Source organism: Microtus oregoni, unplaced genomic scaffold (assembly GCF_018167655.1).
Source record: "Microtus oregoni isolate MIOR12 unplaced genomic scaffold, Mior012 000049F_ref0000343, whole genome shotgun sequence".
NCBI classification, from domain to species: Eukaryota; Metazoa; Chordata; class Mammalia; order Rodentia; family Cricetidae; genus Microtus; species Microtus oregoni.
This window is the reverse complement of record NW_024543223.1, coordinates 531,871-558,522: the sequence shown is the minus strand read 5'-3', so window position 1 is coordinate 558,522 and position 26,652 is coordinate 531,871. Positions and strand designations below refer to the sequence as shown.

The following is a 26,652-nucleotide window of genomic DNA, read 5'->3' as shown; positions in this document are numbered from 1 at the left end:
CAGTGCAGAGACCTTGCCTACACCGTCTCTTCCCACACAGCAATCTGCAGAGCGCTGTGTGAGCACATTGCTTGATCTCATCCAGACCAAGGTCAACTATGTAGTCCAGGAAGCCATTGTGGTCATTAAGGACATCTTCCGCAAGTACCCCAACAAGTACGTGCTCACCTCTCATGGTAAGAGGGCTTCCCCTTCCTCTTTGCCTTTTCCATTTCACAGGCCGCTTTCTCTGAAGAAACTTTTTGTTTTTCTTCTTTTACCCAAGCTGGCCCTCTGGGCCAAGATAAGAGCAGCTAAACTCCAGCAGCTAAAACATCCCCTCTCTTCACTGCCTCTCCAGGTCTGGGCAGCTGCCTATCTGACTTGGCCCCTATCCCTCCAACACACACATTGGCCAGACTTCCTTGATGCTCACCTGCTGGCTCAATCCTGCTTTCCCAGGTATGAGAGTGTGATAGCCACGCTGTGCGAGAACCTGGACTCCCTGGATGAGCCCGAGGCCCGTGCTGCTATGATCTGGATAGTAGGCGAGTACGCTGAGCGGATTGACAATGCAGATGAGCTGCTGGAGAGCTTCCTGGAAGGCTTCCATGATGAGAGCACCCAGGTGAGCCTTCACATCACTATTGCCTGCCTTACTCCTATACCCTTCCCTTCCCTCTTCATACTGCATTGCTGATGTGAGTAGACATTAATTGACAAGCTATGTGTGGACACTTTTTCTCCCCCACAGCCATGCCTCAGAGGAAACAGGACAATCTGTGGGAGGTGGTCAGGAGTTTCTGGCTTTAATTTCATATTTGTCTGTGGTAGTATATTGACATGGTTCAAAATAGAAGTACTGCAGGGACTATATAATGAAAGTTCTTCCTCTAACTGCTTTCCTGGCCATACTTAGTTTCTTGGTGATATTGTAGAAATGTACCAGTACATATGCAAGCAGGCATGCATATTTGTTTGAGCCAGTTCTTAGTGTTTGTTCTTAGCATTTGTGTTCCATAACCACCACAATTTCTGATAAGTACTGAGCTAGCACTTCCAGGAGAGATATAAAGTTAGATCCTATGATGTCTAGACACATTTTTATCAGTTGGAACCTTGGTTGTAACCTTTACCATTGATTCATTAGCATTGAACTCAGTGGCCAACAACACTGACTGAAGTTTATCTAGCATACATATTTCTCCACAGAGAACATTCCACCCTTCGAGACAAGCACTACAGTACCACACTCAGAGGCCATTTTAAATGAGGAAAAGGATACTTTTTTGCAGAATGAGAGCGGAAAGGAAGGGTAGAGCCTGCCTTGCCTTGTCCAGCCTCAGCTTGGAAGTATGCATCAGGTGATTCCCTTGCTCAACCTGTATCTGTAGATGACCATACAAGCCCTGCGAATATTGATTTTTCAGCTGCAGCAAGAGGCAGATTTACAAGCACAGAAGCAGGGTGTGACAGGGTATGTTCCCAGCATTTGTGAGGCAGAGCTTATCAGATTCATCCTTAGCTATATAGAGAGTTTGAGTTCACCCTGGACTGATGGCTCAGTGGGTAAAGCACCTACCAGCAAGCTTAACAACTTGAGTTCAGTCATAGGAACTGTCTGGTGGTAAGAGAGAACCAACTGCTGCAAGTTGTCCTCCAGTCTTCTCATGTCTCAGCATGCCACCCACATATACACATGAATAAATAATAAACAGTTGTAGTAAAAAAAATGAAGCCAAGTGTTTACAAGTGTGGGACTGCAAACAATGAGAAGCAGTGTGTGTGTGTGTGTTTTCTTCTCACTGTAATGCTATAGTACTCCACTACACAGCTTCAGATTGCTTAGAATCTTGCCTTCTCCCCTTAGGATATATCTGAAGGCATGTCTTTGTTAATGTATGCTTTATTTAAGCCCATTGGACATTCGTGTGTCTAGTCTGTTCTTGTGAGCGGGCTGCTGTGGCTAGGCACCATGGCATGAATTGTGAATATTTCACCTTAAGCAGGTAGTTTGGAGAGAAGGGATTGTACGCTTGAGATCTGGGTAGCTCTTGCCTGATTTCATTTGGTAGAAAGGTTGTCCTGGTTTGACCTCCCATCTCAGATGGTACTGTCCTGCCTCTTGTACTTGATTTGGACAGCTCAGAATGTAATGGATATAATTTTGTCTGCGTCTCTTCATCGCTGTTCCTTTTGCTGTGAACTAGGAAATGTCTTCTGACCAGTGCAGGCAGTGTAACCTAGTGAGTCCAAGCATGGGCAGTGGAATCAGAAACCCCAGAACCCATACCCTTCATTTGCCTCACCCTTGCTTAAGGATTTTATGCTCATTTTTAACATATGTCTAACTCATAATTAGGTACTCATCAGTGGTAGTATTGATTCTGACCTGGGTAAGAACTTGATTCAAAAGTGAAGTGGCCCAGAAAGAAGCAGGGCCTGCTAGTTCCTGTAGCTGACACATCTGAGCGGGACACTCCCTCCCCATACTTTCTCCTTGTGGTGTTGGGGCTGTCTCTGCCATCCTAAATGATTTCTGCCTTGGTCACAGTCCCACAGCAGTTGAGGCTCCCGTGGAAAGAGAGAGACCTTTTACCGTAGCAGTCTGACTAAAGTCCCCAGATCTCTTTGTTTTGTGGAATCATTTACCAAGACTGGTGGGCCAGTTGTTCATCTTCGCCTGTATGGGTTGAAAGAGACAGAATGGCAGTTCTCTGAAGGAAAGCCAGCAGCGTGGGCGCCAGGCGAACAAGAACAGATGTCCATGGCAGAATCCTAGCAGTGATTCTCAGTCCCACTCGCCCTCCTGCTGCCACCGCCTCCCTCTGTGTAGCTTTACTTTTAACATCAGCCGCTCATCTGGCTCCCAAGAAGCCAAGCCTCGCCTGTGCTGTTTCTGCCCTGTGGAGGATTGCCTTGGGGGTGCAGTGTAAGCTGCCAAGTATTTGGATAAGTCTTGTAGCCTCTTCCTCCCCAGGAATAAGCCTGCTAAAGATCCAGGGATTAGGTAAGTCAGAAGGAAAAGCTGAGTCAGGAATCTAGAGGAAAGAAACCTGAAGTTCTGATCTCAGGTTTTCCAAGTTCCTTAAATTTAGGTGGTGCACCTTCAGTCCCAGCACAGTTTCACCAGGGGTATTTACACTGGTTGTCTGCTTGACTCTTGCAGTTAACTATATGAGTTATACCCATTTTACAGATGAGGAAACCAACTCAGGTAACCCTGGTGATTGTGGGGCAGTGAGGGAGTCAGAGTTTAGATGAGGTGTAATCTTACTCTAGCTCCAAATCAAGTTCAATTGCTCACAAGACACTAACTCCCACCTAAAATGGGCTTCTCTCTCTCTCTCTCTCCCTCCCTCCCTCCCTCTCTCTCTCTCTCTCTCTCTCTCTCTCTCTCTCTCTTCAAGGCATAATTTCTCAGTGTATTTCTGGCTGTCCTGAAACTGACTCTGTAGATCAGATAGATTGCCTCTATCTCCCGAGTGCTGGGATTAAAGGCGTGTGCCACCACCTCCCCTTCCTCTGGAAGAGAAGTCCCAGGTCCTCTGGAAGAGAAGCCAGTGCTCTTAACCACTGAGCCATCTCTCCAGCCCCTTCTTTGTGCTTTCTTAAGGGTGCTTTTGCAACAGGGTGTCCATACATCTTGGGCTGACCTCCCCCTTGCTAAGTAGCTGGGAATGACCTTGAATTCCTGGTCCTTCTGCTTCTACTCGCCAGTACTGGGATTGAACTACCACCCTCTGACCAAAGGTGAACGACTAGAGCCAGATGTGGAAGCTGGGCCTACTCCTGCCTTGGATTTCTTTTTTTGTTTGTTGGTTTGGTGTTGTTTTTTTTTTTTTTTTTTTTTTTTTTTAATACAGGATTTCTTCTCAGTGTAGCTTTGGCTGTCCTGGAACTGGCTCTGTAGACCAGGCTGACCTCAAACTCATAGAGCTTCGCCTGCCTCCGCCTCCTGAGTGCTGGGATTAAAAGCGTGTGCCACCTGCCTTGGATTTCTTAAGTGCCTTCTGTTCCCTAGCAGTATATATAGGGTCACACAGTGAGCTAGACAGACCCTATCCCCACCCATTAAAAGCTCATGATCAGCTCTGTGTTGGTACATGCCTTTAATCTCAGCACTTGGGAGACAGAGGCAGGTGGGTCACTGTGAATTCCAAGCTACCCTGGTCTACATAGTGAGATCCAGGACAGCCAGAGCTGCATAATGAGACCTGAATTTAAAAACAAAAAAGAAAAAGCTTACAGCTATAGGGCAGCCAGTTAGCTGACACTGGTGAGGGAATAGAGGAAACTATGGAAGTATGGGGCTTGGGTCTGCGTGAAGATTGAGGAGCGCCAGCAAAGCTGAGGCTATCCTGACGAAATGAGATGGAGGGGTCTGGAGTGCTTCCTACCTTCTGATAGGCACACAGTTCCTCGGTGGCAGGCTAGCTGTGTGGGGCCCTGAAGGCCTGACCTGGATCTCTGTGGTCCCATCAACACCTTTAAGGAGCATACTAGTCACACGTTGCTTTTGGAAGCTCTGAATCTCTTTTGGAGCTACAGATTGGAAGCTCTGATGGGTACCTAGCAGCCCAGCTGAGCCCTACCTGCCAGATAATATAATGCCCAGCTCCAAGTTCCTGAAAAGCAGGCCCACCAAGCCTCGTTGTTATTGTGCACCCCACCCTCCTGCCTTGTCTCCTGCAGGTCCAGCTACAGCTACTGACAGCCATTGTGAAGCTCTTTCTGAAGAAGCCAACAGAGACTCAGGAGCTGGTACAGCAGGTCCTCAGTTTGGCCACTCAGGTAGTGTCCCACCTCCCTGCTGCTCCTCACATTGCATCAAAAAAAGCTTTATTCCTGGGAGCCAGTCTCTAACCCCACCCTCAAGGGTAGTATCTCTGGGAATTGATGCCAGAGTAGCCTGAGACCCCTGACTTCTGGGAGTCAGAGTCACAGAGATCCACATGGGGTGGTATCACCAGGAGAAACTGAAGAGAGGGGGTATGTAGGGACCAAAAGGTTTGCTGGAAGGTTCACTGAAAGGTAGGGCATTGGAGACCTGAACTAGGAAACCAAGGAGACAAGCTGAAAGTTGAGGGCTAGGATATGCCCCTTAAAGTGGCTTAGAAGCAAGCCTTTGATTATGTTCAGAATTGTTGGTTGAGATAGGTATGATGATACGCGTTTTTACACTGCATTGGGGAGACAAAGGTAGGCAGATCTCTGAATTCAGGCCTGGTCTACATAATGAGTTCCAGAACAGCCTGGGCTGCACAGAGAAACCCTCTCTCAAAAAACAAAACAAAAAGAAAAAAATAAAACAAAAACACAATTGTTAGATGCTAAGGCTGGTCTATGGGAGGGCCCCCTTCTCTCATCTGGGAAGGAGTTACACAGGCTTCTCCAACTCCACCCCACAAGGACTCAGACAACCCAGACCTTCGGGACCGTGGCTACATCTACTGGCGCCTGCTCTCCACCGATCCTGTAGCTGCCAAAGAGGTGGTGCTGGCTGAGAAGCCCCTCATCTCAGAGGAGACAGACCTTATTGAGCCTACACTGCTAGATGAACTCATCTGCTACATTGGCACACTAGCTTCTGTCTACCACAAGCCACCCAACGCCTTTGTGGAGGGCGGCCGAGGAGTGGTGCATAAGAGCCTGCCACCCCGCACTGCCTCGTGAGTATAGCTGGCCAACATGCATGAAAGCCTTAGAAAATGGTCCCTGGAAAAGCCTTAGTTTAAGCAAACTCGGACTCTCGCCACCTTCTGCCAATGCTGAACTATATACTAGGTGTCCACTGAATGACCCCATTGAGACAAAGTGTCCATTTAATAGGTGAGGATAATGGCTATGGAGAGTGTGGACAATCCAGGACCCCACTGCTAGCAGAGCTGACTTCTAGTTCCAAAAGCCTGTTCCCACCACCTCTGTTGCTCTCAGGGGCCTGGCATCTAGTTTCCTTTTAGCATGAGCCAGAATGTGCACAGCTGGCTCACCACATAGAGAGCTTCAAGGTGAGTGGACTAGGGAAGCAGAGACAAGTCACATAGAAGCCACCCCATCCCCACCCCACCTCTGGACAGTGAGGAGATAGTGTCTGACTTAGGGAAGGATTTTGGAGACCAGCATCTCTTTACCTTTCCTGGGACACTGATACCTCCACCTCTCTCTGTGCCCAACAGGAGCGAGAGCACAGAGAGCCCTGAGACAGCCCCTGCTGGAGCACCTTCTGGTGATCAGCCTGATGTCATCCCTGCCCAGGGTGACCTGTTAGGTGACCTCCTCAACTTGGACCTTGGGCCTCCAGTGAGTGGCCCACCGTTGGCCGCTTCCTCAGTGCAGATGGGAGCTGTGGACCTTCTTGGTGGTGGCCTCGACAGCTTGGTACGTCCTAGCCCCCAGGTGATGTTACTAATGATCTTCAGATGAGCAGGCTTTGATGCCTCTCTGTGCTGTCATCAGCCAAGAGAGGCTGTGTCGAATGCTCATGCAGCTCCGTGCTCAGTCACCTGCATCCTGTTAGGATGTCCCTAGCTTTGGGGACCCAGGCTAACACAAGCTAGGGAGAACAGCCTAATCAGACCTCCATGCAAGGTCAGGGCTAGAACCACCTTTTGCTCTGTGATGAACCGGAGAGATGGCTCAGTGGTTAAGAGCACTGGTTGCTCTTCCAGAAGACCCAGGTTCAATTCCCAGAATCCTCATGGCAGCTCACAACTGTCTGTAACTCCAGTTCCAGGGCATCTGACACCCTCACACAGACATACATACAAGCAAAACACCAAATAAAATATTAAAAGAAAGAAAGAAGTATGGTAAGTCTGGCCCAGGGTCTCTCTGCCCTTCCTCAGACACCTTATGGTGCTGGGCAGAGGCAGCTTCTGAACCTTTTCCTTGGTGTCAGTAGTCTGGCCATGAGAGGTCCTAGGACAAGGGGAAAAAATGTGGCATAGGGTGTGAGGGTGCCAGGCTAAAGCCACGGGAAGAGTAGTATCCCTCAAAGGGTCGGGACTCTGGGCCTCAGAACATACTTATCCCGACTAGAACCACAGTTTAACTAACCTCTCTCTTTTGTCTCATGTTCTTTCCTGGCCTTTCTCTCTGCATGTCGCTGCCTGTCTCTTCACCCTGCCCGCTTCTGCTTGGAGATGGGGGATGAGCCTGAAGGGGTACGGTTCAACCCTCTCACCAGTTCTTCATCTGTGCTAAGCCTCGCTGGTGGTCCAGTGTCCTCAACCACTCCATAACAGTGAGGCCTTATCATCCTAAGGACTGCTAGCCCTCAGCCCGTGTGCTCTCCTAAAGGAGAGCCCCTCTATGCTTAGCTTACTCCTACTAGCAGTGAACATTGACTCCCCCTTTTATGGGTTGGGTCTTCTCTCAGAGGTCACTCCTTGAGATTCAAGGCTTGTGGGACTCAGGAGTGCTCAGCCTCTCTTCTCCACCTACCTTACTTACTTTGTCTTGTTTTTGCAACTTAAAGTTGATGTGGAGGTGGTCCTGTTCCTACCCCCACTGTTTTCTAAAGAGCAGGTGACTGTTCCTCATGGGCCCCTAATGTCCTTGCCTCTCACGCATGTCTCTGCTCTCTTTGCCAGATTGGAGACACCAACTTCGGGGCACCTCCAGCAGCAGTGACAACAGCAGCAGCACCAGCCAGACTTGGAGCACCCATCAGCAGTGGCTTAAGTGACCTCTTTGACCTGACCAGTGGCGTGGGCACCCTTTCAGGATCCTATGTAGCTCCCAAAGCAGTAAGTCCCTCCAGCAGGAACTGAGAAGGGGAACTGAACTTGGATTAGTAAGGCCTCCCACAGCACCGGGGGATGGGCTGTCACCAGTCTTTCATTCTTACTGTGCTCTAGCCATGGCCTCACGTTCTGACAGCTCTGCTTTGGCCTGTCTAGGACAGCAATGCCTTGTCTAGTTGGCAGTCAGATTTGTTGAGCAAAGATGGGGAGTGCACATGTGATAAAGCCTGTAGAGGAGGGAATACCTGGTCTTGTCAGAGTACCAGTTATCTCTACTGTTAGATTCAGTGTCTTGGACACAAAACTTCTTGTCTCTAAAGGGAACTGATGGTTCTACACAGGATAGAAATTAAAATGGAAATTAAAAAATAACCACATGTCTCCATCAGTATATGAAGAAGACAAAAGGAAGGAAATCTGCCCTAGAAGACATGCCAGTGTGTTGTCATTGTGACATGACAGGCGTGGGTAGCATTGGTAGTTTAGCATGAAGGTGTGGCTGGTGGCACTCGTAATTTCTGAACAGACAACTGACTCTAAAGTTCTTAACAGAACAGGTGCCAGGTGTTCTGATGTAAACCTACTATTGCAGCACTTGGGAAGTAGAGGCAGGAGGATCAGGAGTTCAGTATCACCGGGCATAGTGGCACATGCCTTTAATTCCAGCACTTTGGTGGGAGAGACAGGTGGATCCCTGTGAGTGCCAGGCCACCTAGGGCTATATCATGAGACCCTGTTTAAAAGAAAGAAAGAAAAAGAAACACACAAAACAGGCTTGGGAACTTCTGTTGATTTATTTCTATATACGTAAAGTATGCAGAGAACACTCCAAGGATGTGGAAGAGTTGGAGTTGTTCCACGGCAGAATGTTCCGGTCCCCAAAACATAGGACCTCACCCCCCTAACCTCTTCATGCTTCCTGGATTGTGGCCCACAGTACCCAGTGTGCTCCTGAGGGTATCATCACCCACCAAGACATTTTGCTAGACTAGAGAGTTTTGAGGTAGAAAGCTAAGCCAGACTAAGTCTTGCTCATGATACAGGCTCGGTGATAGCCATTGGAGAGTTCTAAACTGAATAATGAAATGGTTTGATTTGAGCTTTGGCCCTAAGGAAGGCCTGGGTGGAGTCGCACAGAGCCCAAAGGAGATTATCAGGGTGTTCCTCTGAGCCTAGACAACAACAGCAGTTTTGGGAGCACACAGACTGTAACATGAGGACTTTCTCAGCAGTAAGAGTAGTAGGCTATTGAAGGGGCTAAGGCTGCTCTGATGTGAGCAGCTGTGTAATAGGTCCTGAGATAGAGCCATTGGAGGGTCGGTGAAAACAACTAAGTTTGGCCCATAAGTGTTTATGCCTGAGAACACAGTGGGGGTCATGTTAACCTGTGTCAGAGAAGCTCCACAAGGACATATATAGCCTAATCCTTTAACAACACAGGTCAGAGGCCATGTCTGCTGAACCTTCCTTTTCTGAGGTTCCCACCTCGAGAGCTTCAAGGCCCACCCATAGAGGTCTTTGGTGATGAGGGTGTAAGCAGCACCTGTGCTTCCCTTGACCTGGCCTCGGCTACAGAAGTGGCAGCCAGGGCCGCAGGCAGGCCTCTCATAGCCTCAGCCGAGAAGTCCACACGACAGCAGCTCTGCCGCCTGCAGTTGCAGGCTTGATGCCAGGCACGCACCAGCCTTCCACAGCAGCAGCCCACTGGGTCCTCCTACAGCCATATGTTACTGTTATTCATTTTATGGTTGATAAACTTGAATACGTTTGCCTGTGGCCACATTGCTGGTAAGTGACAGAATCTGGCGTTAAATGCGGGGCAGTGACACTGTAACCTAATCTTCAACTTCTCTGTCACTATGCTACAAAGTGAGAACATTTGTATGCCTTCCATTTTTGAGACAGGGTCTCATTATGAAGTCCCATGCTGGCCTTAATCTTGTGGCGATTCTCCTGCCTCGGTCTCCAGAGGGCTAGGATTGTAGAATTGTAGACATGAGCTACCATGCCTAGCTATATTTTTCTCTAAGGTCACAAGTCACAGTCAGCAGGACCAGAGAATACAGAATACCACATTTAGTTGCCTACTACACAGATTGTTGCCACCAAGCGCCAGGCCAAACCATACCCATTAAAAGCCTAACAATAGCCATTCTTGGGAGGTAGAGGCAGGAAGATTGGGAGTTCAAGGCCAGCCTCACCTGTGTGAAATCAAAAACAAACAAACAAACCTGGGGCCAGTGAGATTGCTCAGAGGGTAAAATTGCCACTTGATTTCAGTCTCTGGGCCCCACCTGGCAGAAGGAAAGACCTGACTTTTACAAGTTCTCCTTTGACCTCCACATGCATGCACACCACGCCATCTATGCATATACACACACATGAAATAAATAGCAAGAAAACTATTTTTTAAAAAGTTGATCAAAACCAGGCAGCAGTGGTGGTAAGGCACATGTTTAATCCAGCTCTCAGGAGGCAGGCAGATCTCTGAGCTCAGGACTATTTAGTGAAACCCTGTCTCCCCAAAAAATAAAAAACAAAAATAAATAAATAAATAAGAATTGGTTGGAGCCGGGTAGTGGTGGCGCACGCCTTTAATCCCAGCACTCGGGAGGCAGAGGCAGGCGGATCTCTGTGAGTTCGAGGCCAGCCTGGTCTACAAGAGCTAGTCCCAGGAAAGGAACCAAAAAAAGCTACGGAGAAACCCTGTCTCGAAAATTAAAAAAAAAAAAAAAGAATTGGTCGGTAGAACATAGTGTAGCAGATCTTTTCTTTTGGGCTATCAACCAGCTCCCAAATCATGACCCAGAGATTTCTTATTAGTTATGAATGTTCGGCCTTACGTTTGTCCCACTAGCTCTTATAACTTAACCTGTTTCTCTTTATCTACGCTTTTGCCTTGGGACTCTTTACTTTTCTTTCCTTCTGCATATCTTTTTGATTTTCGAGACAGGGTTTCTTTGGAGTTTTTGGTGCCTGTCCTGGAACTTGCTCTTGTAGACCAGGCTGGCCTCGAACTCACGGAGATTCTCCTGCCTCTGCCTCCCGAGTACTGGGATTAAAGGCGTGTGCCACCACTGCCCTGCTCCTTCTGCATATCTTCATTTCACTGCTACTCATGGCTGGCTGGCTAGCAGCTGCCTGGCTTCTGGCCCCGAGTGTGTCCCTCTCTTTCTCATTCTCCTCCTTCTCTCTTTTGCCTAGATTTCTCCTCCTCCTTATTGTGTCTGCCCACCAGCCCCACTTATCCCTCTCCTGCCTAGCTTTTGGCTATTCAGCTTTTTAATAGACCAATCAGGTGTCTTAGGTGATAAGGTGAAACAAATACAACACATCTTTACATAATTAAACACACATCCTTACATCATTAAGCAAATGCAGCACAAACAAATGTAACACATCTTTACATAGTTAAAGTAATTTCCACAGCAACATAGTGGTACCCATCTCTAATCCCAGCATTAAAAGGCAAGAAGATCTCAAAACAAAAACTACTGATGTCACAGGGCAGAGTCCTGCAGTCTGGTACTCACTGGATACTCAGCCACCAGAAATGAGAAGCGTGAGCTGGCTAGTCTTTCACATGTGTAAAGGTTTTTTGTTTTTGTTGTTTTTTTGTTTGTTTGTTTTGGGGGGGGGTTGAGATAGGGTTTCTCTGTGTACCCCCGGTTGTCCTGAACCTAACTCTGTAGTCCAGGTTGGCCTCAAACTCACAGAGATCCACCTGTCTCTGCCTCCCGAGTGCTGGAATCAATGGCATGAGCCACCCAGTTATTTTTTTATTTTTTGTTTTTTGAGATAGGGTTTCTCTGTGTAGCCCTGGCTGTCCTGGATCTTACTCTGTAGACCAGGTTGGCCTCAGCCTCTAGAGTTCCACCTGCCTCTGCCTCCTAAGTGTTGGGATTAAAGGCATGCGCCAGCACCTAGCTGTATGTGTGTATTGATTTTAACTGATGACATCACTGTTAGTCAGGTAGAGATGATGTGCCTGCTCACACTTAGTGCTGGTAACAGGAGTTGTGAGGGCTGGGTTAGAAGTCAGGCAGACTCCTGGACAAAGAGTCCTTGCCACAGGACAGGACTTCCATCTCCTTAGTCACTGCTCCCTTCATTAACAGTAGCCGGTGGTCTGTACTTCCTTTATAACACTATTGCTGCTGGGGTTGTTTGTCCTTGTACAAGACCCCCACACACACCTTTCATAGATAAGTGTGTGCCCTACACATGAAGCTCCTGTATATGAAAACTTCAAGTTGGTCTGCATGGATTAGCTTCTTTGAGGGATTCAGTCAGCCAGTGAGATTTAATTCTGTTAGACATCTCAAGACTCTGAGTCCACATTGACGAGGACCAATTCTGCAAGCACAAGAGGCCTGCTGAGACAGAGTCACAGTGCCTGGTCTGTGGGTGCCAAGCCTAGGGTAGGCTTCACAGCTTTCTGAGTGCTCTCACACGTCACGCCTTGGTTGGGGATTCAGTGCTGGTGGTTTCTGTCCCGGGGGACACAAGGTGCTCAGAGCCTGTCAGGTGAGGTGGGGACAGAGAAGTGCTTTCCAATAGACAGCAAGTGAGACATCGTGGGGAGGAGGAACAAGATAAGCCTGGAATAGGAACCCAGACTATGAATACCAGTACAAGGTGGGAAAGGGTTTTCCAGGGGTTCATGACCGTGTTTGCATTTTACAAGATAATTCCAGCTGCTGTGAAAAAGAGGAAAGAGATCTGGGCAGCCATCTGGGTGAAACTATGGTACCTTGAGAAGTGGAAGCCCCGAGGGCAGATGTAGCTTATGATCTAACAACTCATTTCTTGGATTCATTTCTTGTTCATTTAGATCAAGACCTCTCAGAACTCAATGAATGTGAATAGCACCTAAGATATAGTTATGTGTCTATAGCCTGAGGGCCATGTACACTGGGGCACTGTTTAAGCTGTCTACTAGAACTGTAGCCTTCTGTTATCAGAGGGCCTGAGAGGCCCCTGCATATCCGAAGGGGACACTCGTGGTTGTCCTTCACAGGCAGGGTTGATTCCTGCCATTTACTTAGTAAGTGCCCCATACACAGCAGCACTACACTGGGCTCTGAGACAGGTGTAGACAGAGCAGCAAAACCCTTTCCTTAAAGAGCTCCTTGCGAGCAGTGGGGGAGGTCCTGATGCAGACATTCCACTCCTGAGCCTGCTAAGGACAGCCGGGACACTGGCAGGCCAGAGCTTCATTGGTGCTGCCTGTGATTCGGCCAGTTTTTCAGTGGAAGACCAGCCATATCTCCTGCATGAAAGGACAGTCTGTAACAGCCAAGTAGAGGTCAGGCTGTGGCCAGGATCCAGAATGCTGTTGGATACTCAGCTCTGACCTTGGCTTGTCATGGTACTGGCAAGGCTCACCTGTCTCCTCATCTTTCTTCAGTCTTTCTTGGTATTGCCTTTTATGACCTCTGAAGATGTCCTGCCTGTCCTCCGCTACCCTGATACATAGCTATGCTATGGTGCTGGCCCTGGGTGGGATACAGGATTAGCTTATTTATCATCACTTATTTATGGTGATGGAGGCAGGTTGATCAGAAGGCCCTTAGGAAGGAAAGAAAGGGTCTCAGGGGCCAGCTATGATTTTTGGGGTGGGGAAGAGTCACACGGCCCCTCCCATCTTCTTTCCTACAGGTCTGGCTGCCTGCCATGAAGGCCAAGGGCCTGGAGATCTCCGGCACCTTCACCCGTCAGGTTGGCTCCATCTCCATGGACCTGCAGCTGACTAACAAGGCCCTGCAGGTCATGACAGATTTCGCCATCCAGTTCAATCGTAACAGGTGAGCCCCTGTCCAAACTCAGCAGTCACTTTCCAATGCACCAGTCAGAGTAGAAAGGTCTTTCCTCCACTGCCCAAAGAACAGTTTTGTGTCAGAAATCACAGCTCCAAGCTAGCATCCCACCACTGGAAACGCTCTGTATCTCCCTCCTGCCTCTCCTCCCAGGCCTGAGTCACTTTTATGTGAGGGAGCAGTTCTGAGAAAGTGGGTGGGCAGTGGGCCTGCCAGCCAGTCAGCCACCCCTGAAAGCAAAAGATGAGATAAAGACTCTGAAAATGAGTAGTGGGTGCTCCTGCTCCTCGTTGCCCTTCCTCCCCCATACGGCCTGTACTGTGTGTTGTTGAGAAAACGTGCCTGCTAGCTCTGTGAGCCGCCAAGGTCAGGCTCTCGGAACCTTGGCAGCCCCTCTTGATGATCCCTCCTCCTGAACCGCTCCAGTGATGAGCAAACTGAGCCTCTAAGAAGTTGACTGAAGGGGCAGCTCTGCCTCTTTCCCTCATGGGACTCTAGAGGCTGTAGGTGCATGACTGCTGATAAACCCACTACATCAAACACTTCCTTTTATGCCATGGCCATGGGCTATAGAGTGATGGTCTCCACAGAGCTGCCTGATAGTCCAGCAGGGCAGACTCCTCCTTATGCCCCAGGTCACAGAGCTGACATTGGAGTCACTCCTACCGAGCCTGGAGTGCAGAGCCACCACACAGGTCTACGTTCCTCTGGATTCTAGGCAAGCCTGAGTAGAGAGCATAGTGTCATTTCTCAGTAGTGCATTCACCACGTAGGAGCCGGGAGATGGGTGTGAGCCAGTCCTTCATTTAGGTTCAGTGTCCTCATCAGGAAGAAGGAATTGGGTCTTTGCCAGTATAGAAATTGGCCTGTTGCCATATGCTGCCCTGGACATGCTGAATGCTCCCCTCCATACCACTGTGACTTGCCTTCCAGAAGTGATAGTGAAATCTGGTCATTGCTGGGCGTGGTCAGATCCCTCTTAAATTAGGAGTCTTAGTAATAAATACCTAGGCTGTCAAGAAGCGGCAAGTCCAGGCCGCTGGTATTGTGTAAGGTCCTTAAGGAAGGGGTAGGGACCTGTCAGGATCCAGCACAGGGAGAAATGACAGCAGAGATTACCCTGCCTTAACCAGACTAGGGTGTGTAGTACTAGCCCCAGATTCTTACCTCCTGTCCACAGTGGACAAGGGGTGGTCATGAGCTTGGGGAAAGCTTACTTGATGAAGGAGCTCTTTGCCCATCACCTCTCTTCCTTCAGCTTTGGCTTGGCTCCTGCTGCACCACTCCAAGTACACGCCCCACTCAGTCCCAACCAGACTGTGGAGCTCTCCCTGCCTCTCAACACAGTGGGCTCAGTCATGAAGATGGAGCCTCTGAACAACCTTCAGGTGCGTCCCCACAGGGCCAGCACCCTGCTTCTGCTCAGTTAGGTCCTGGGATGGTTGCTAGCCATATCTGTAAAAGGCCTGATAGAGAACTGTGCTCTTGGACGCAGATGGAACCTGGGCTAGGGGACAAAGGGCATGGCTACAAGGGATGGTTTATGAGAAAGCCTGTTAGGACACCCTACTTGGGGCTTCAGAGGCGGTATAAGCCCAGGAATCAGGGTATCAAGCCTTGGGGACTGACTGGGGACCCTCATGCCTAGGTGGCTGTGAAGAACAACATTGATGTCTTCTACTTCAGCACCTTGTACCCACTGCATGTCCTCTTTGTGGAGGACGGGAAGATGGGTGAGTTGCGAAGGGCCCTGGGGATTTGTGCAAAGGACTGCACCTAGGGAACCTGGGAAGGCTAGTGCTTGCAATAAGGATTAACAAGACAGCTTTGCCTTAATGGTGGACTCTTCAGCAGATCCTAGGGGCCCCGACTCTGGCTTGCAGGTGGCCTGTGCCACCTCACTTGTGAGCCCTGCTGCTCACCCTTCAGCTTGTCCCATGGACTTCAGAGAACCAGGTCTGTCACCATACCTGGTGTCTATCTCCTCAGTGCTAGGGCCAGAACCCTGAGAAGGAAGACTGCAGGGAAGGCCAGCCTGGGCTGTGTGGCACCTCCTCATCCTTGCCACAGAGCCATGTCTAAAGAGCAGGCTGCACAGAGGGGGAAGAAGATGCGGTGAGATGTAGGGTAAGGGAGAGGAGAGGCAGGAAGCAGAGGGCATTCGAGAACAGGCCTGTGTCCTTTGAGCTGAAGCAGATAGAACTGTGGAGGAGTCAGTGCCTTCACTCAGCTTCCAGGTGGCACATTGGAGACCAGACCCATTTCCTGTCATGTGATGCTGGGGCCACAGTTTATCAGGGTCCATCTCTCACCCCACCCCCCTCCCCTGCAGACCGGCAGATGTTCCTGGCCACGTGGAAAGACATTCCCAATGAGAATGAAGCACAGTTCCAAATCAGAGACTGCCCACTCAACACAGGTGAGGCCTCCCCTGCCCCCCCCCCCCATTCCACTCATCCTCTCCCCTGTACCCACTGAGTGTGGGCCTTCCATGGCCATCTGATCCTGCAGAGACTGCAAGCAACAAGCTACAAAGCAGTAACATCTTCACCGTGGCCAAGAGGAATGTGGAGGGCCAGGACATGCTCTACCAGTCTCTGAAGTTGACCAATGGCATCTGGGTGCTGGCAGAGCTACGCATCCAACCAGGCAACCCCAACTTCACGGTGAGAGCCCCTGGACCTCCCTGCCCTGACAGTGATGGGCGTCACTGTGCCAAGGTCTCTTTGAGTCTGCTGTGAGAGTTGGTTCTTTGAACTTGCCCTGCTGCCGTATGAGTGCCTGGCCAGGGCACACTGATTCTCAGCAGCCCATACTTCTGACCTTAAGTCAGAGCTCTCGGAGGACACCTTCAGGGCGGTCTGGGTATTCTGTAAACCCCACTGCTGTTCCCAGGCCCAGAGTCAAGGCTTTGCTTCCCCCAGGCAGTCTTGCCTGGTAAGTGTGGCCCTGTAGAAGCACCTCCCAATCCTGGTGACCTTGGTGCTGGTGTGTGGGCTGTGACCTTAGCTGAGGTGGTGGTAATTTACATCTCCCTCTTGATTGCTGCACGTCCACCTTCCCTGCTGGTGCCATGGTACAGGACTTGGAGGTTAGCAGATTGCTTCTCTCTTCTTCTGCCCCACCTTCATCCTTCCTAGCAGTATTGCGCATGCCTCATCTCCTGGTCTGACCCCAGTGCATTCTGCTTCCCTCTGTAACTTGGCCTTGCTTAAACACAATGCTATGCTCCCAACACCCAGCAGATGTGATGGTGGCCACCGATACCAGGACTTTCCAACCACTTCCATGTGCATTGTATGTGGAGCCCTTAAAAGGAGGCCCACGGACCCCTCTGTGGCTACTGCTGCTGAATTACAGAATTCTACTTGCCACTCCTTCCTAATTGCAGCCTCAGACAGATCTGATGCTCTCAAGTGGAAGGGTGGGCTGGCTGGCTTCCATCCCCTCTGCCCAGAGTCTCAAGACTAAGACCTTAACCAGTACTGAGGTGCTCTTACATAAACCTGCTTCCTGTGCAGGAGCCAGAGCAAGCCCCATACACCTTGCAGTCCCCAGCAGAGACCTGCTCTCTCTTAACCCTGCCCACCAGGATTGCCTGTCAGAACTGCTTCTGATCTAGACCTCCAGTGGTTGGAGGTCCAGAATGGGGGGTGGGATCTGGGTACTCCTGACAGCTCGTGAATCATGCCTGACAGTGGCTCTGGTGGCAGAACTGACAGCAGGTGTGGGGGCTGCAAGAATATTTGGTTCCCACCCAGCTGACTGTTATGGCCACCCCCTCTGCTTTAGCTCACATCTGTCCCGCTCTGAGCTGCCACCCTGCCATGCATGCACGCACATATACAAGCTCACTTTTCCGTCTGGTGCCAGTTCTCTCTCCCATCCTTTTACTGAAGAGCCCCAGGGATAAGTTCTTCCCCTGCCCTCCTTTTCCTGCAGCTGTCCCTGAAGTGCCGAGCACCAGAGGTGTCCCAGCATGTGTACCAGGCCTACGAGACTATCCTCAAGAACTGAAGTCCCTCCAGCATCCACCCCAGCCTTCTGCCAGCCCTACCGTGGAGCCCTTGTGGGTGGCAGTACCTCCTCCTTTCTTTGGGGAAAGGCCAGGTGGGCTCCTGACCACCTAGGAGGCTTCTCTGATCCTGAGGGCCCGGAGCAGGGCCCTGCCCCCTCCTGGAGTGAGGTCTCTGTGAATCTCCAGTGGCTGGTTTCCATTGCTGCTGATGTGGGATCAAAGGGAACGGAGCCAGCATAGCAGCAGAAGCTGGACAGGAGGCCACAGGGTGCTCTTCCTTCTCCCTTTGCCTGGGGGTGAGCATGGAACTCCCCTTGGAGTCCCAGCTCCTGATCCCTGCTCTGTCTCCCCACTGAGCCTGTTCTGGGTAGAGTATGGGTGCCAATATTACTGCTCTGTCACAGCCTTGGGACTCTGGTGGGGCCAGATGTGGTGATGGGCAGAGATGGGCCCAGAGGAGCAACCTGGGCCAGCACCATCCACCCCATGCACACCAGCTGGTGCTCTGTGTCTGCCTGCATGGTCCAGAGCCGTCTGGAGTTCTCTTCCCTCGTGCCCTGGAGGATGGTCACTGCCTACAAAACATTCCTTGGTGTCCCCTCTGTGAGTCCAGGGTTCTTAGAACAGAAAAAGGGCGAAAGGTGGAACAAGTGGCAGTGGAAATGCTTCCAGTGTGGGGCTCCCGTGGGTTCTCTGGCACCCCAGTCTCAGTGTGTCTAACAGTGGTAGGTTTTCCTGTCGCTGCTGTTTGATAATAAAGATTCTGCTTTTGTCAGTCATGCACACTTCTTTCCCTCCACAAAGAAAGACCAGCCCGAGAAACTGCTTCTGGGTGGCTGGGGATAGCGTCTGATCCCTGCAGTAATTATATCTACTACGTATAAATAGAAACTATATATTGTATGTTTACTCTTATTTTCAAAGAGAGAAAACGAATAAAATTGATGACATCAAGTGTGTCCCTGGCCAGTATGTCAGGTTGTAAGGCTTTTCTGGGCAAGGGTCCTGGGCTGAAGCCATACACCTGACTGTGGTCCCTGCCCTAATTCTCCTTCCCTTCATTCTACCCTCCTGTGGCCTGCTGGTGACCCTGCCACCCTCCTGCCATTGATGCTAAGTCCCGCCTAGCTGATGCTAAGACTTTGTGTATGCTTTATTCCAGGGAAGGGCTTTCAGTCCCATTCCGAGTTTCCTCTTTTGTGCTGTCTTGAAGCAGTGGGGATGACTGGGGGCGGGGAGCAGGGGAGGATGGGCAGTGTTGCCTGTCTTCTCCCAAGGGAGAGAGCACCCAGAAGAGCACTTACAAGAGACCAAAGAAACAATTAGCCCAAGGAATATATGCTCCTTGCAGGAAGTTCTACCACCCAAGAATAACAGCACCTCAGCATTGTTAACCTCTTACTCCCCTTTGTGAGGGGAAGATCTTCCTGTTGCCTGCTTCCATGAGGTAATGTTGGTGGATTCAACCTTGTGGTGGTCTTGTGCAGTTTAGGACAGTAATGGTCAGTCACATCATGCTGAACAGGGTTCCCCAGTTATCCAACCCTTTCTTCAGCGCTTATGTTTTTCCCCAGCCCTTTTTGAGAATGGGCATTGTGCCAGTAGACCCAAACAACAGTCATTTATTCTTACTTTAGCCAGTTATGAGTCTCTGCTGTAAGCATTGCCCATTTCAAAAAGCAGCTTCCCTGACCAAGGCCTACAGCTAGGACTTCCGTAGCACAGACGTTTAGAACAGACTGAGGGCTCCCTGCTGGGGAGCAGGCCTTCAGTCCAGTTAGCAACAGGTGTGCGACTGTTGTATCTCCAGCACATCTTGCCTGGAAGACTGGCGTTAGCATGCTGCCTGTGTACAGTTGAGAAGGATCACTGGTAGCCATTTGTCAGAAGCCTGCAATGCACCTGGTGCCGTGAAAGCCAGCTAATGGGAGGAACCTTCCAGCCCAGCCCTTTCCAGACTTACCAGGCCCCACAACATAGCTTGTGATGTCTTCAGCAATAAGGACTGACATCCAGTTCTAGTTGTGATTTGTAAGGCATCGGGGGTCCCTGGCCATCAGCTACTAGAAAGAGAACTTCTCTCTGTATAACAGCTTCCAGCTATCCTGGAACTCTCTATGTAGACCAGGCTAGCCTCAGACTCCTCTGCCTCCCAAGTGCTGGTATTGAAGGTGTATGCCACCAACACCTGGCTTGTTTTTACATTTATAAACAGTCTGTTATAGAGTTTTCTGTCACCTTATTGGGTATTATCAGCACCTTGACCACAAAATTCCTGCGAGCTCTCCAGCTGTGCCTGGACCCTGGTAGACTTATTCCTGCGAGCTCTCCAGCTGTGCCTGGACCCTCGTAACTTATTTTCATCCTAGGAAGTTATTTCAGGGGCTGCTCTAATTTGTAAGAGACTCGGAGGTTAATATACAATCAAACTTTTTTTTTTTTGGACACGGTATCAATAACTTTATTTTTGGTTTTGGTTTTTCGAGACAGGGTTTCTTTTTTTAAAAAAAATATTTTATTTATTTATTATGTATACAATATTCTGTCTTTGTGTGTATGTCTGCAGGCCATAAGAGGGCACCAGGCCCCATTACAGATGGTTGTGAGCCACCATGTGGTTGCTGGGAATTGAACTCAGGACCTTTGGAAGAGCAGGCAGTGCTATCTCTCCAGCCCAACAGGGTTTCTCTGTAGCTTTTGGAGCCTGTCCTGGAACTAGCTCTTGTAGACCAGGCTGACCTTGAACTTATAGAGCTCCATCTGCCTCTGTCTCCTGAGTGCTGGAATTAAAGGCATGCACTATCACTGTCTTTAACAGTTACCACTAATAACTTTTTAATAGTTTTTTTTTTGTATGCAATATATTCTGATCATGGTTTCCCCTCCTTCATCTCCCACATCTTTCCCACCTACCCAACCCCATGCATTCTTTCTCTCTGTAGAAAGCAAACAGGCAAATTAAAAAATGACCATAGAAAAGAAAAAGGGGGGATTGGAGAGATGGCTCTGCGGTTAAGAGCATTGGGTGCTCTTCCAGAGGAACTGAGTTCAACTCCTAGCACCCACTGTCTGTAACTCTAGTTCAAGGAATCTGACACCATCATAGATAGACATACATGTGCAAGCAAAACACCAATGCACATAAGATAAAAATAAGTTATCTTTTAAAAAAGGAGCATGAATATATGCAAGCACATGAATCAGAAACCATACTGTGTAAGCAAAAGATCAGTGAGGTCAGAAATTCCCAGACAAAACATTGAGACAAAAAAAACCTCCAAAACACCACTGAGTTCATTTTGAGTTGGCTGTCTACTACAGGACATGGGGCCTGCCCTTAAATGTGGTTTGTGTACCCTGTGAGACTCCACTGGGGAAAGTTTTCCTTTGCAAGTGGTTGTCAGTTGGAGATAGCTTCTTGGTTAGGGATGGATCTCGTGTTCCCTTCCCACTCTTCAGTGCAGACCCTGTACATGTTGCCACAGTCTGAGTTCATATGTAGGTTACTCCTGTTGTGGCTAGAAGGCATTGTTCCCTTGGTGTCTTCCATCCCTACTGGCTCTTAAGCCTTCCTACTTCCTCTTCTGTAAAGTTCCCTGAGCCCCAAAGGGAGGAATTTAATGGAGACATCCCAGTTAGGACTGGGTGTTCCAAGGTCTCATTCTCTGCAGTGTCCAGCTGTGGATCTCAGCTTGTTCCCATCTACTGCAGATGGAAGCGTCTCTAATGGTGCCTGCGCACATCACTGATGTATGAGTGCAGCAGTTGGGAGTCATTTTATTGCTACATTCCTTCAGCAGAACAGTAGTGTTTGGTCTTCCCCTACATCCATGGATACCTAGTTCCAGGTTCTTGACCTCCCCAGCAGCGTCAGCATGTGTTCCATCTCGTGGAGTGAGACTTAAATCCAATCAGGTAGTGGTTGGTTACTCCCACAACCTGTGTGCCACTATTGTACCAGTGTATCATGGAGACAGGTCACCATTGTAGATGGAAGGGTTTATAGCTGGTAGCATGCAGCATACCTCCCAGGACTATGAACACTGTTGATTAGGGGTGAAGGTTCTAGTTAGGCACCAGCTCAACTCCCCCCAAAAGTGGACAATCAGGTACGTAGGCACTATCTTCAGCAACAGAACCTTAGCATCAGTTTGTAGAGTAAACAGTAGCCTTGGCTGAAGGCTGAGTTGCCTGGGGTTTCCATGGGCCCCTTTGGCCAATAACCCAATTATATGTAACACATTCCTAGCACTGGAGTTTTCATTGGTGGCGAGAGATGTCTAGTTGAGGCTTTGTTTCCCTGCTAATTGGTGATTTCATTTAGGTTTGTTTTGATTTTTAAAACAGGGTTTCATTGTCTTGAACTCACAGACATTCACCTGCCTCTGCCTCTGTGCCCTGGCTTAGATTTCTTTGGTGTGTGTGTATACATATATATGTATTTATTTATATATGTATATATATATTAAGAATCTTCTACTGTAGCAGGTTTCTATATGCCCTCTCAAATGTCCCTTAGTTTTAGCTGTCCTCCCCTTATTCCCACTTTTCCTCCCTCCCTCTGTTCAATCCTTCTGTTCCAGAACCCCCCATAAATCTCTCCATAAATATATATTCTATTTTTCCTTGCCCAGGAGATTATTCCCTCCACCCTAGTCTTTATACCTAACTTCTAAGGTTATACAGAGTGTGGCAATGTCCATTGAAGGCTTAAAAACGAACATTCACATACATACACATATTTGTCTCCACCCAAAATGATTTTTTCTAGCTTCATCCATTTTCCTGAGGATTTCGTGTTTTTTTAACAACTAAGTAATATTCCATTGTGTAAATGTACCACATTCATCTGTTGTTGTTGGTGTGTGTGTGTGTGTGTGTGTGTGTGTGTGTGTGTGTGTGTAGCTTTGGAGCCTGTCCTGGCACTAGCTCTTGTAGACCAGGCTGGCCTCAAACTCACAGAGATCCGCCTGCCTCTGCCTCCCAAGTGCTGGGATTAAAGGCCGGCGCTACCACCGCCCAGCTCACATTCATCTGTTGGAAATCTAGGCTGTTCCCAACTTCTGGCTATTGTGAATAAAGCAGCAATGAACAAGGTTGAGCAGATGTCTCTGTAGCAGGATGTGGAGTTGTTTGGGTATCTGTCCAGGAGTAGAATAGCAGGATCTTGAGGTAGATCTATACCATCTTTCTGAGGAATCTTCTCACTGATTTCCATGGCGGCTGAACAAATTTTCACTCCCACCAGCAGTAGATGAGTGTTCCCCTTACTCTACATCCTTACCAGTATGAGTTTTCAATTTGTTTTATTGATCTTTGCCAATCTGATGTGTTAAAATGAAATGTCAAAGAAGTTTTGATTTGCATTTCCTTGATGATTAAGAATGTTGAACATTTCTTTAAGTGTTTCTTAGACTTTTTTTGTTTCATCTTTTGAAAAATCTCTGTTTAGCTCTGTACCCCATTTTTTAAAAAATTGGATTGTTTTCTTTTTCTTTTTCTTTTTTTTTTTTTTTTTGGTTTTTCGAGACAGGGTTTCTCTGTAGCTTTGGTGCCTGTCCTGGAACTAGCTCTTGTAGACCAGGCTGACCTCGAACTCACAGAGATCTGCCTGCCTCTGCCTCCCTAGTTCTGGGAATTGGGTTGTTTTCTTGATGTCCACTTTTTGGGTTTTTTTTTTTAGTTCTTTATATACTATAGATATTAACCCAACACTGATGTATAGTTGGTAAAGATCTTTGCCCATTCTTTAGTCTGCCATTTGCCCTAATAACTATCCTTTGCAGTACAGGAACTTTTCAGTTTCATGAGGTCCCATTTAGTAATTGTTGTTTTAGTGCCTGAACTATTGCCATTCTATTCAGGAAGTCTTTTCCTACTGCCATGAGTTCAGTATTATTCCCCATCTCCTTTTCTACCAGATTCAAGGTATCTGACCTTACGTTGAGATCCATACTCTATTCGAGTGAGTTTTGTGCAGGGTGACAATTATGACTCTATTTGCATTCTTGCACATGTAGCCATCCAGTCTGACCACACCATTTGTTAAAGATGCTCTCTTTTTTCCCCAGTGGTCCACAGGTATGTGGACATATGTCTGGATCTTCAGTTTGATTGCATTGATCAATGTGTCTGTTTTTCTGTCAATACCATGTTGTTTTTACTATTGTAGCTCTGTAATACAATTTGAGATCGGAGTGGTGATACCTCCAGCAATTCTTTTATTATTCAGGAGTGTTTTAGATATCTGGGGTTTTTTATGTTTCCCTATGACGCTGATCATTGTCCTTTCAATTTTTGTAAAGAATTGTGTTGGAGTTTTGTTGGGAATTGTGTTGAATTCTATCTATCCATGAGCACGAGTGGTCTTCCATCTTTTGATATCTTTTTAATTTCTTCAATATCTTAAAGTTTTTATTATGTCTTTCACTTGCTTGATTAGAGTTACCCCAAGATATTTTTGAGGCTATTGTGAAAGATGTTTCCCTGATATTTTCTCAGTCCCTTTGTCATTTTATATAGAAAGGCTACTGATTTTTGTGTGTTAATTTTGTATCGTGCTACTTTGCTGAAGGTGTTGGAGTTTCCAAGTGGAGTTTTAGCTTTATTTATGTATACTACCATATCATGTACAAATGAAGATACTTCGACTTCTTCCTTTCCTGTTAGTTTTTTTGTTGTTATTGTTTTTGTTTTGTTTAAGTTTGTTTTGGTTTTTCAAGACAGGGTTTCTCTGTGTTTGCTGTCCTGGAACTTGCCTTGTAGATCAGACTAGCCTTGAACTCAGAGATCTTCCTGTTTCTGCTTCCCCAGTGTTGGGACCAGAGGTGTGCACCACCACCACCCAGCTCTTCCTTTCCTATTCATATTCTCCTGATCTCCTTCAGTTGTCTTTTTGATCTAGCTAAGACTTAAAAGTACTGTGCTGAATAGGTATACAGAGTGTGAAAATCCTTGGCTTGTTCCTGATGTTAGTGGAAATGCTTTGAGTTTCTCTGTTTATGTTGGGTGTGGACTAGCTGTAAGTTGCTTCTGTTATGTTGAAGTATACCCCTATACCCCAGGACTTCTATCATAAGGGGTATTGGATTTTGTCAAAGACCTTCTTTTCTGCATCTGATGATATGACCATGTGTTGTTTGTGTGGTGGGTTACATTTATTCGTCTATGTGTGTTGAACCATCCCTGCATCTCTGAGATGACTGTGTGTGTGTTGGTGGTGTGGTGGGTTACATTTATTGGTTTATGTATGTTAACCATCCCTGCATCTCTGAGATGACGCCTATTTGATCATGGTGGATGTTCTTTTTGAAGTGTTCTTGGATTTGGTTTACAAGTATTTGATTGAGAATTTTTCCATTTTTGTGCATAAGGGAAATTGGTTTTTAATTTTTTTTCTTAGTTGGACCTTTGTGTGCTTTAGGTAGCAGAATAATTGTGGCCTATTAAAAAGAATTGGGCATTGTTCCTTCTGTTTCTATTTTGAGGAATAATCTGAAGCGTACTGATGCCAATTCTTCTTTGGAGGTCTGGTAGAATTCTGTGCTTTTCTTAGTTGGGAAACATTTAATTACTGCCTCTGTTTCACTTGGGGATTATGGGTCTGTTTAAATTGCTTATCTGGTTTTGATTTAACTTTAGCAGGTAGTATCCTCATGATTCTATGGTTTACTTTAGTGTCTGTTGTGATGTCTCCTTTTCATCTCTTAATTTTCTTAATTTTTATTTCCAGTCTTTTTGTTAATTTGGCTTAAGATTTATCAGTCTTATTGGTTTTTCTCAAAGAACCAACTCTTGTTTCATTCTTTGTCATTTTTGTTTCTATTTTATTGATTTCCTACCAGCTACTCTACTTGCCTTTTGAGTGTTAGGGGTTTGTTTTTTTTGTTTTTTTTTTTGTTTTTTTTTTTTTGGTTTTTCGAGACAGGGTTTCTCTGTAGCTTTGGTGCCTGTCCCGGAACTAGCTCTTGTAGACCAGGCTGGCCTCGAACTCCCAGAGATCCGACTGCCTCTGCCTCTCGAGTGCTGGGATTAGAGTGTTAGGTTTTTTTTTAAAATTTTTTCTAGAGCTTTCTGATGTGCTACTAAGTTGCTAGTATAAGATAGATTTCTCCAATCTTTTACATAGGCACTAGTGCTATGAACTTGCCTCTTAGAACTGCCTTCAAAGTCTCCCATAGGTTTGGGTATGTTGTATTTTCATTTTCGTTCAATTCTAAAAACTTTTAAATTTCTGTCTTACCAGTGATGATGGCATACACCATTAATCCCAGCACTCGGGAGGCAGAGGCAGGCAGATCTCTGAGTTCAAAGCCAGGTTGGTCAACACTGTGTGTTCAAGGACAGCCAGGGCTACACAGAGAAACCCTGTCTCAAAGAAAAAATAATAATAATCTGTCTTGTTCCATTCTCCATTCAGTAGTGAGTCATTCAGTTTCCACGAATTTGTAATATTTCTGTTGATATTCAGCTTTAATCTGTGCTGGTCAGATATGATGCTGTGTTTTTTCAACTTTCTTGTATCTGTTGAGGATTACTCTGTGTCCAGGTGTACTGGCTGGTTTTGTGTGTCAACTTGACACAAGCTAGAGTCCTCAGAGGAACGAGCCTCAGCAGAGGGCATGCCTCCATGAGATCCAGCTGTTAGGCATTTTCTCATTTAGTGATCAATAGGGGAGGGACCAGCTCATGGTGGGTGGTGCCATCCCTGGGCTGTTGGCCCTGAGTTCTATGAAAACCTGAGCAAGTGAGGCTGTATTTCAGCTGTGTCTGTGCATGGTTGCTGCTGCCTCACGGACCACTCCTGGGGTGGAAACTGTTCCCACCCCAGCACCCTTTCTTCCAGAGAGCAGTGCGCACAGCTTCTCATCCCTAAGACATGGCATTCCCCTGCACTGCTCCTTTGCCCAGCTGAGAAGACAGATTCTTAAAGCTTCCTTTTTCCACTTCTTCCTTCTGAACTTTATCTTGACACAAATCTTGGCCCGTTTGCTTTCAAGTGGCCCAAACAAGCCCATTTGCTGCCTTTTGCCCCATCCCTTCCCAGTTCCTTTAGCACTTTATGAACATGACTTACCTGTCAGTCTAA

General features: G+C 47.7%; 1 protein-coding gene and 1 non-coding gene across 5 annotated transcripts in view; both read left to right on the top strand.

Moving 5' to 3' along the window:
* Positions 1-18,518, top strand: part of LOC121436460 (AP-1 complex subunit beta-1) — a 55,018-nt gene extending 36,500 nt beyond the window's left edge. The window contains exons 10-23 of one of the 4 annotated variants that reach the window (XM_041636392.1): positions 41-156; positions 442-607; positions 4,675-4,773; positions 5,392-5,651; positions 6,159-6,360; positions 7,125-7,145; positions 7,575-7,730; positions 13,389-13,534; positions 14,805-14,934; positions 15,195-15,279; positions 15,879-15,965; positions 16,058-16,212; positions 16,629-16,637; positions 17,489-18,518. In XM_041636392.1, coding sequence (XP_041492326.1) covers positions 41-156; positions 442-607; positions 4,675-4,773; positions 5,392-5,651; positions 6,159-6,360; positions 7,125-7,145; positions 7,575-7,730; positions 13,389-13,534; positions 14,805-14,934; positions 15,195-15,279; positions 15,879-15,965; positions 16,058-16,212; positions 16,629-16,637; positions 17,489-17,563 — 1,707 coding nt within the window. In that variant the 3' untranslated portion in view covers positions 17,564-18,518. The remainder of the gene's footprint in view (positions 1-40; positions 157-441; positions 608-4,674; positions 4,774-5,391; positions 5,652-6,158; positions 6,361-7,124; positions 7,146-7,574; positions 7,731-13,388; positions 13,535-14,804; positions 14,935-15,194; positions 15,280-15,878; positions 15,966-16,057; positions 16,213-16,628; positions 16,638-17,488) is intronic. The other 3 variants (XM_041636394.1, XM_041636393.1, XM_041636395.1) reach the window with 3 other exon arrangements.
* On the top strand, positions 13,926-14,022 carry LOC121436617. The gene has a single exon (XR_005972716.1). It is a non-coding gene; the product is annotated as a small nucleolar RNA SNORD125 (small nucleolar RNA).
* Positions 18,519-26,652: the final 8,134 nt, after the last annotated feature.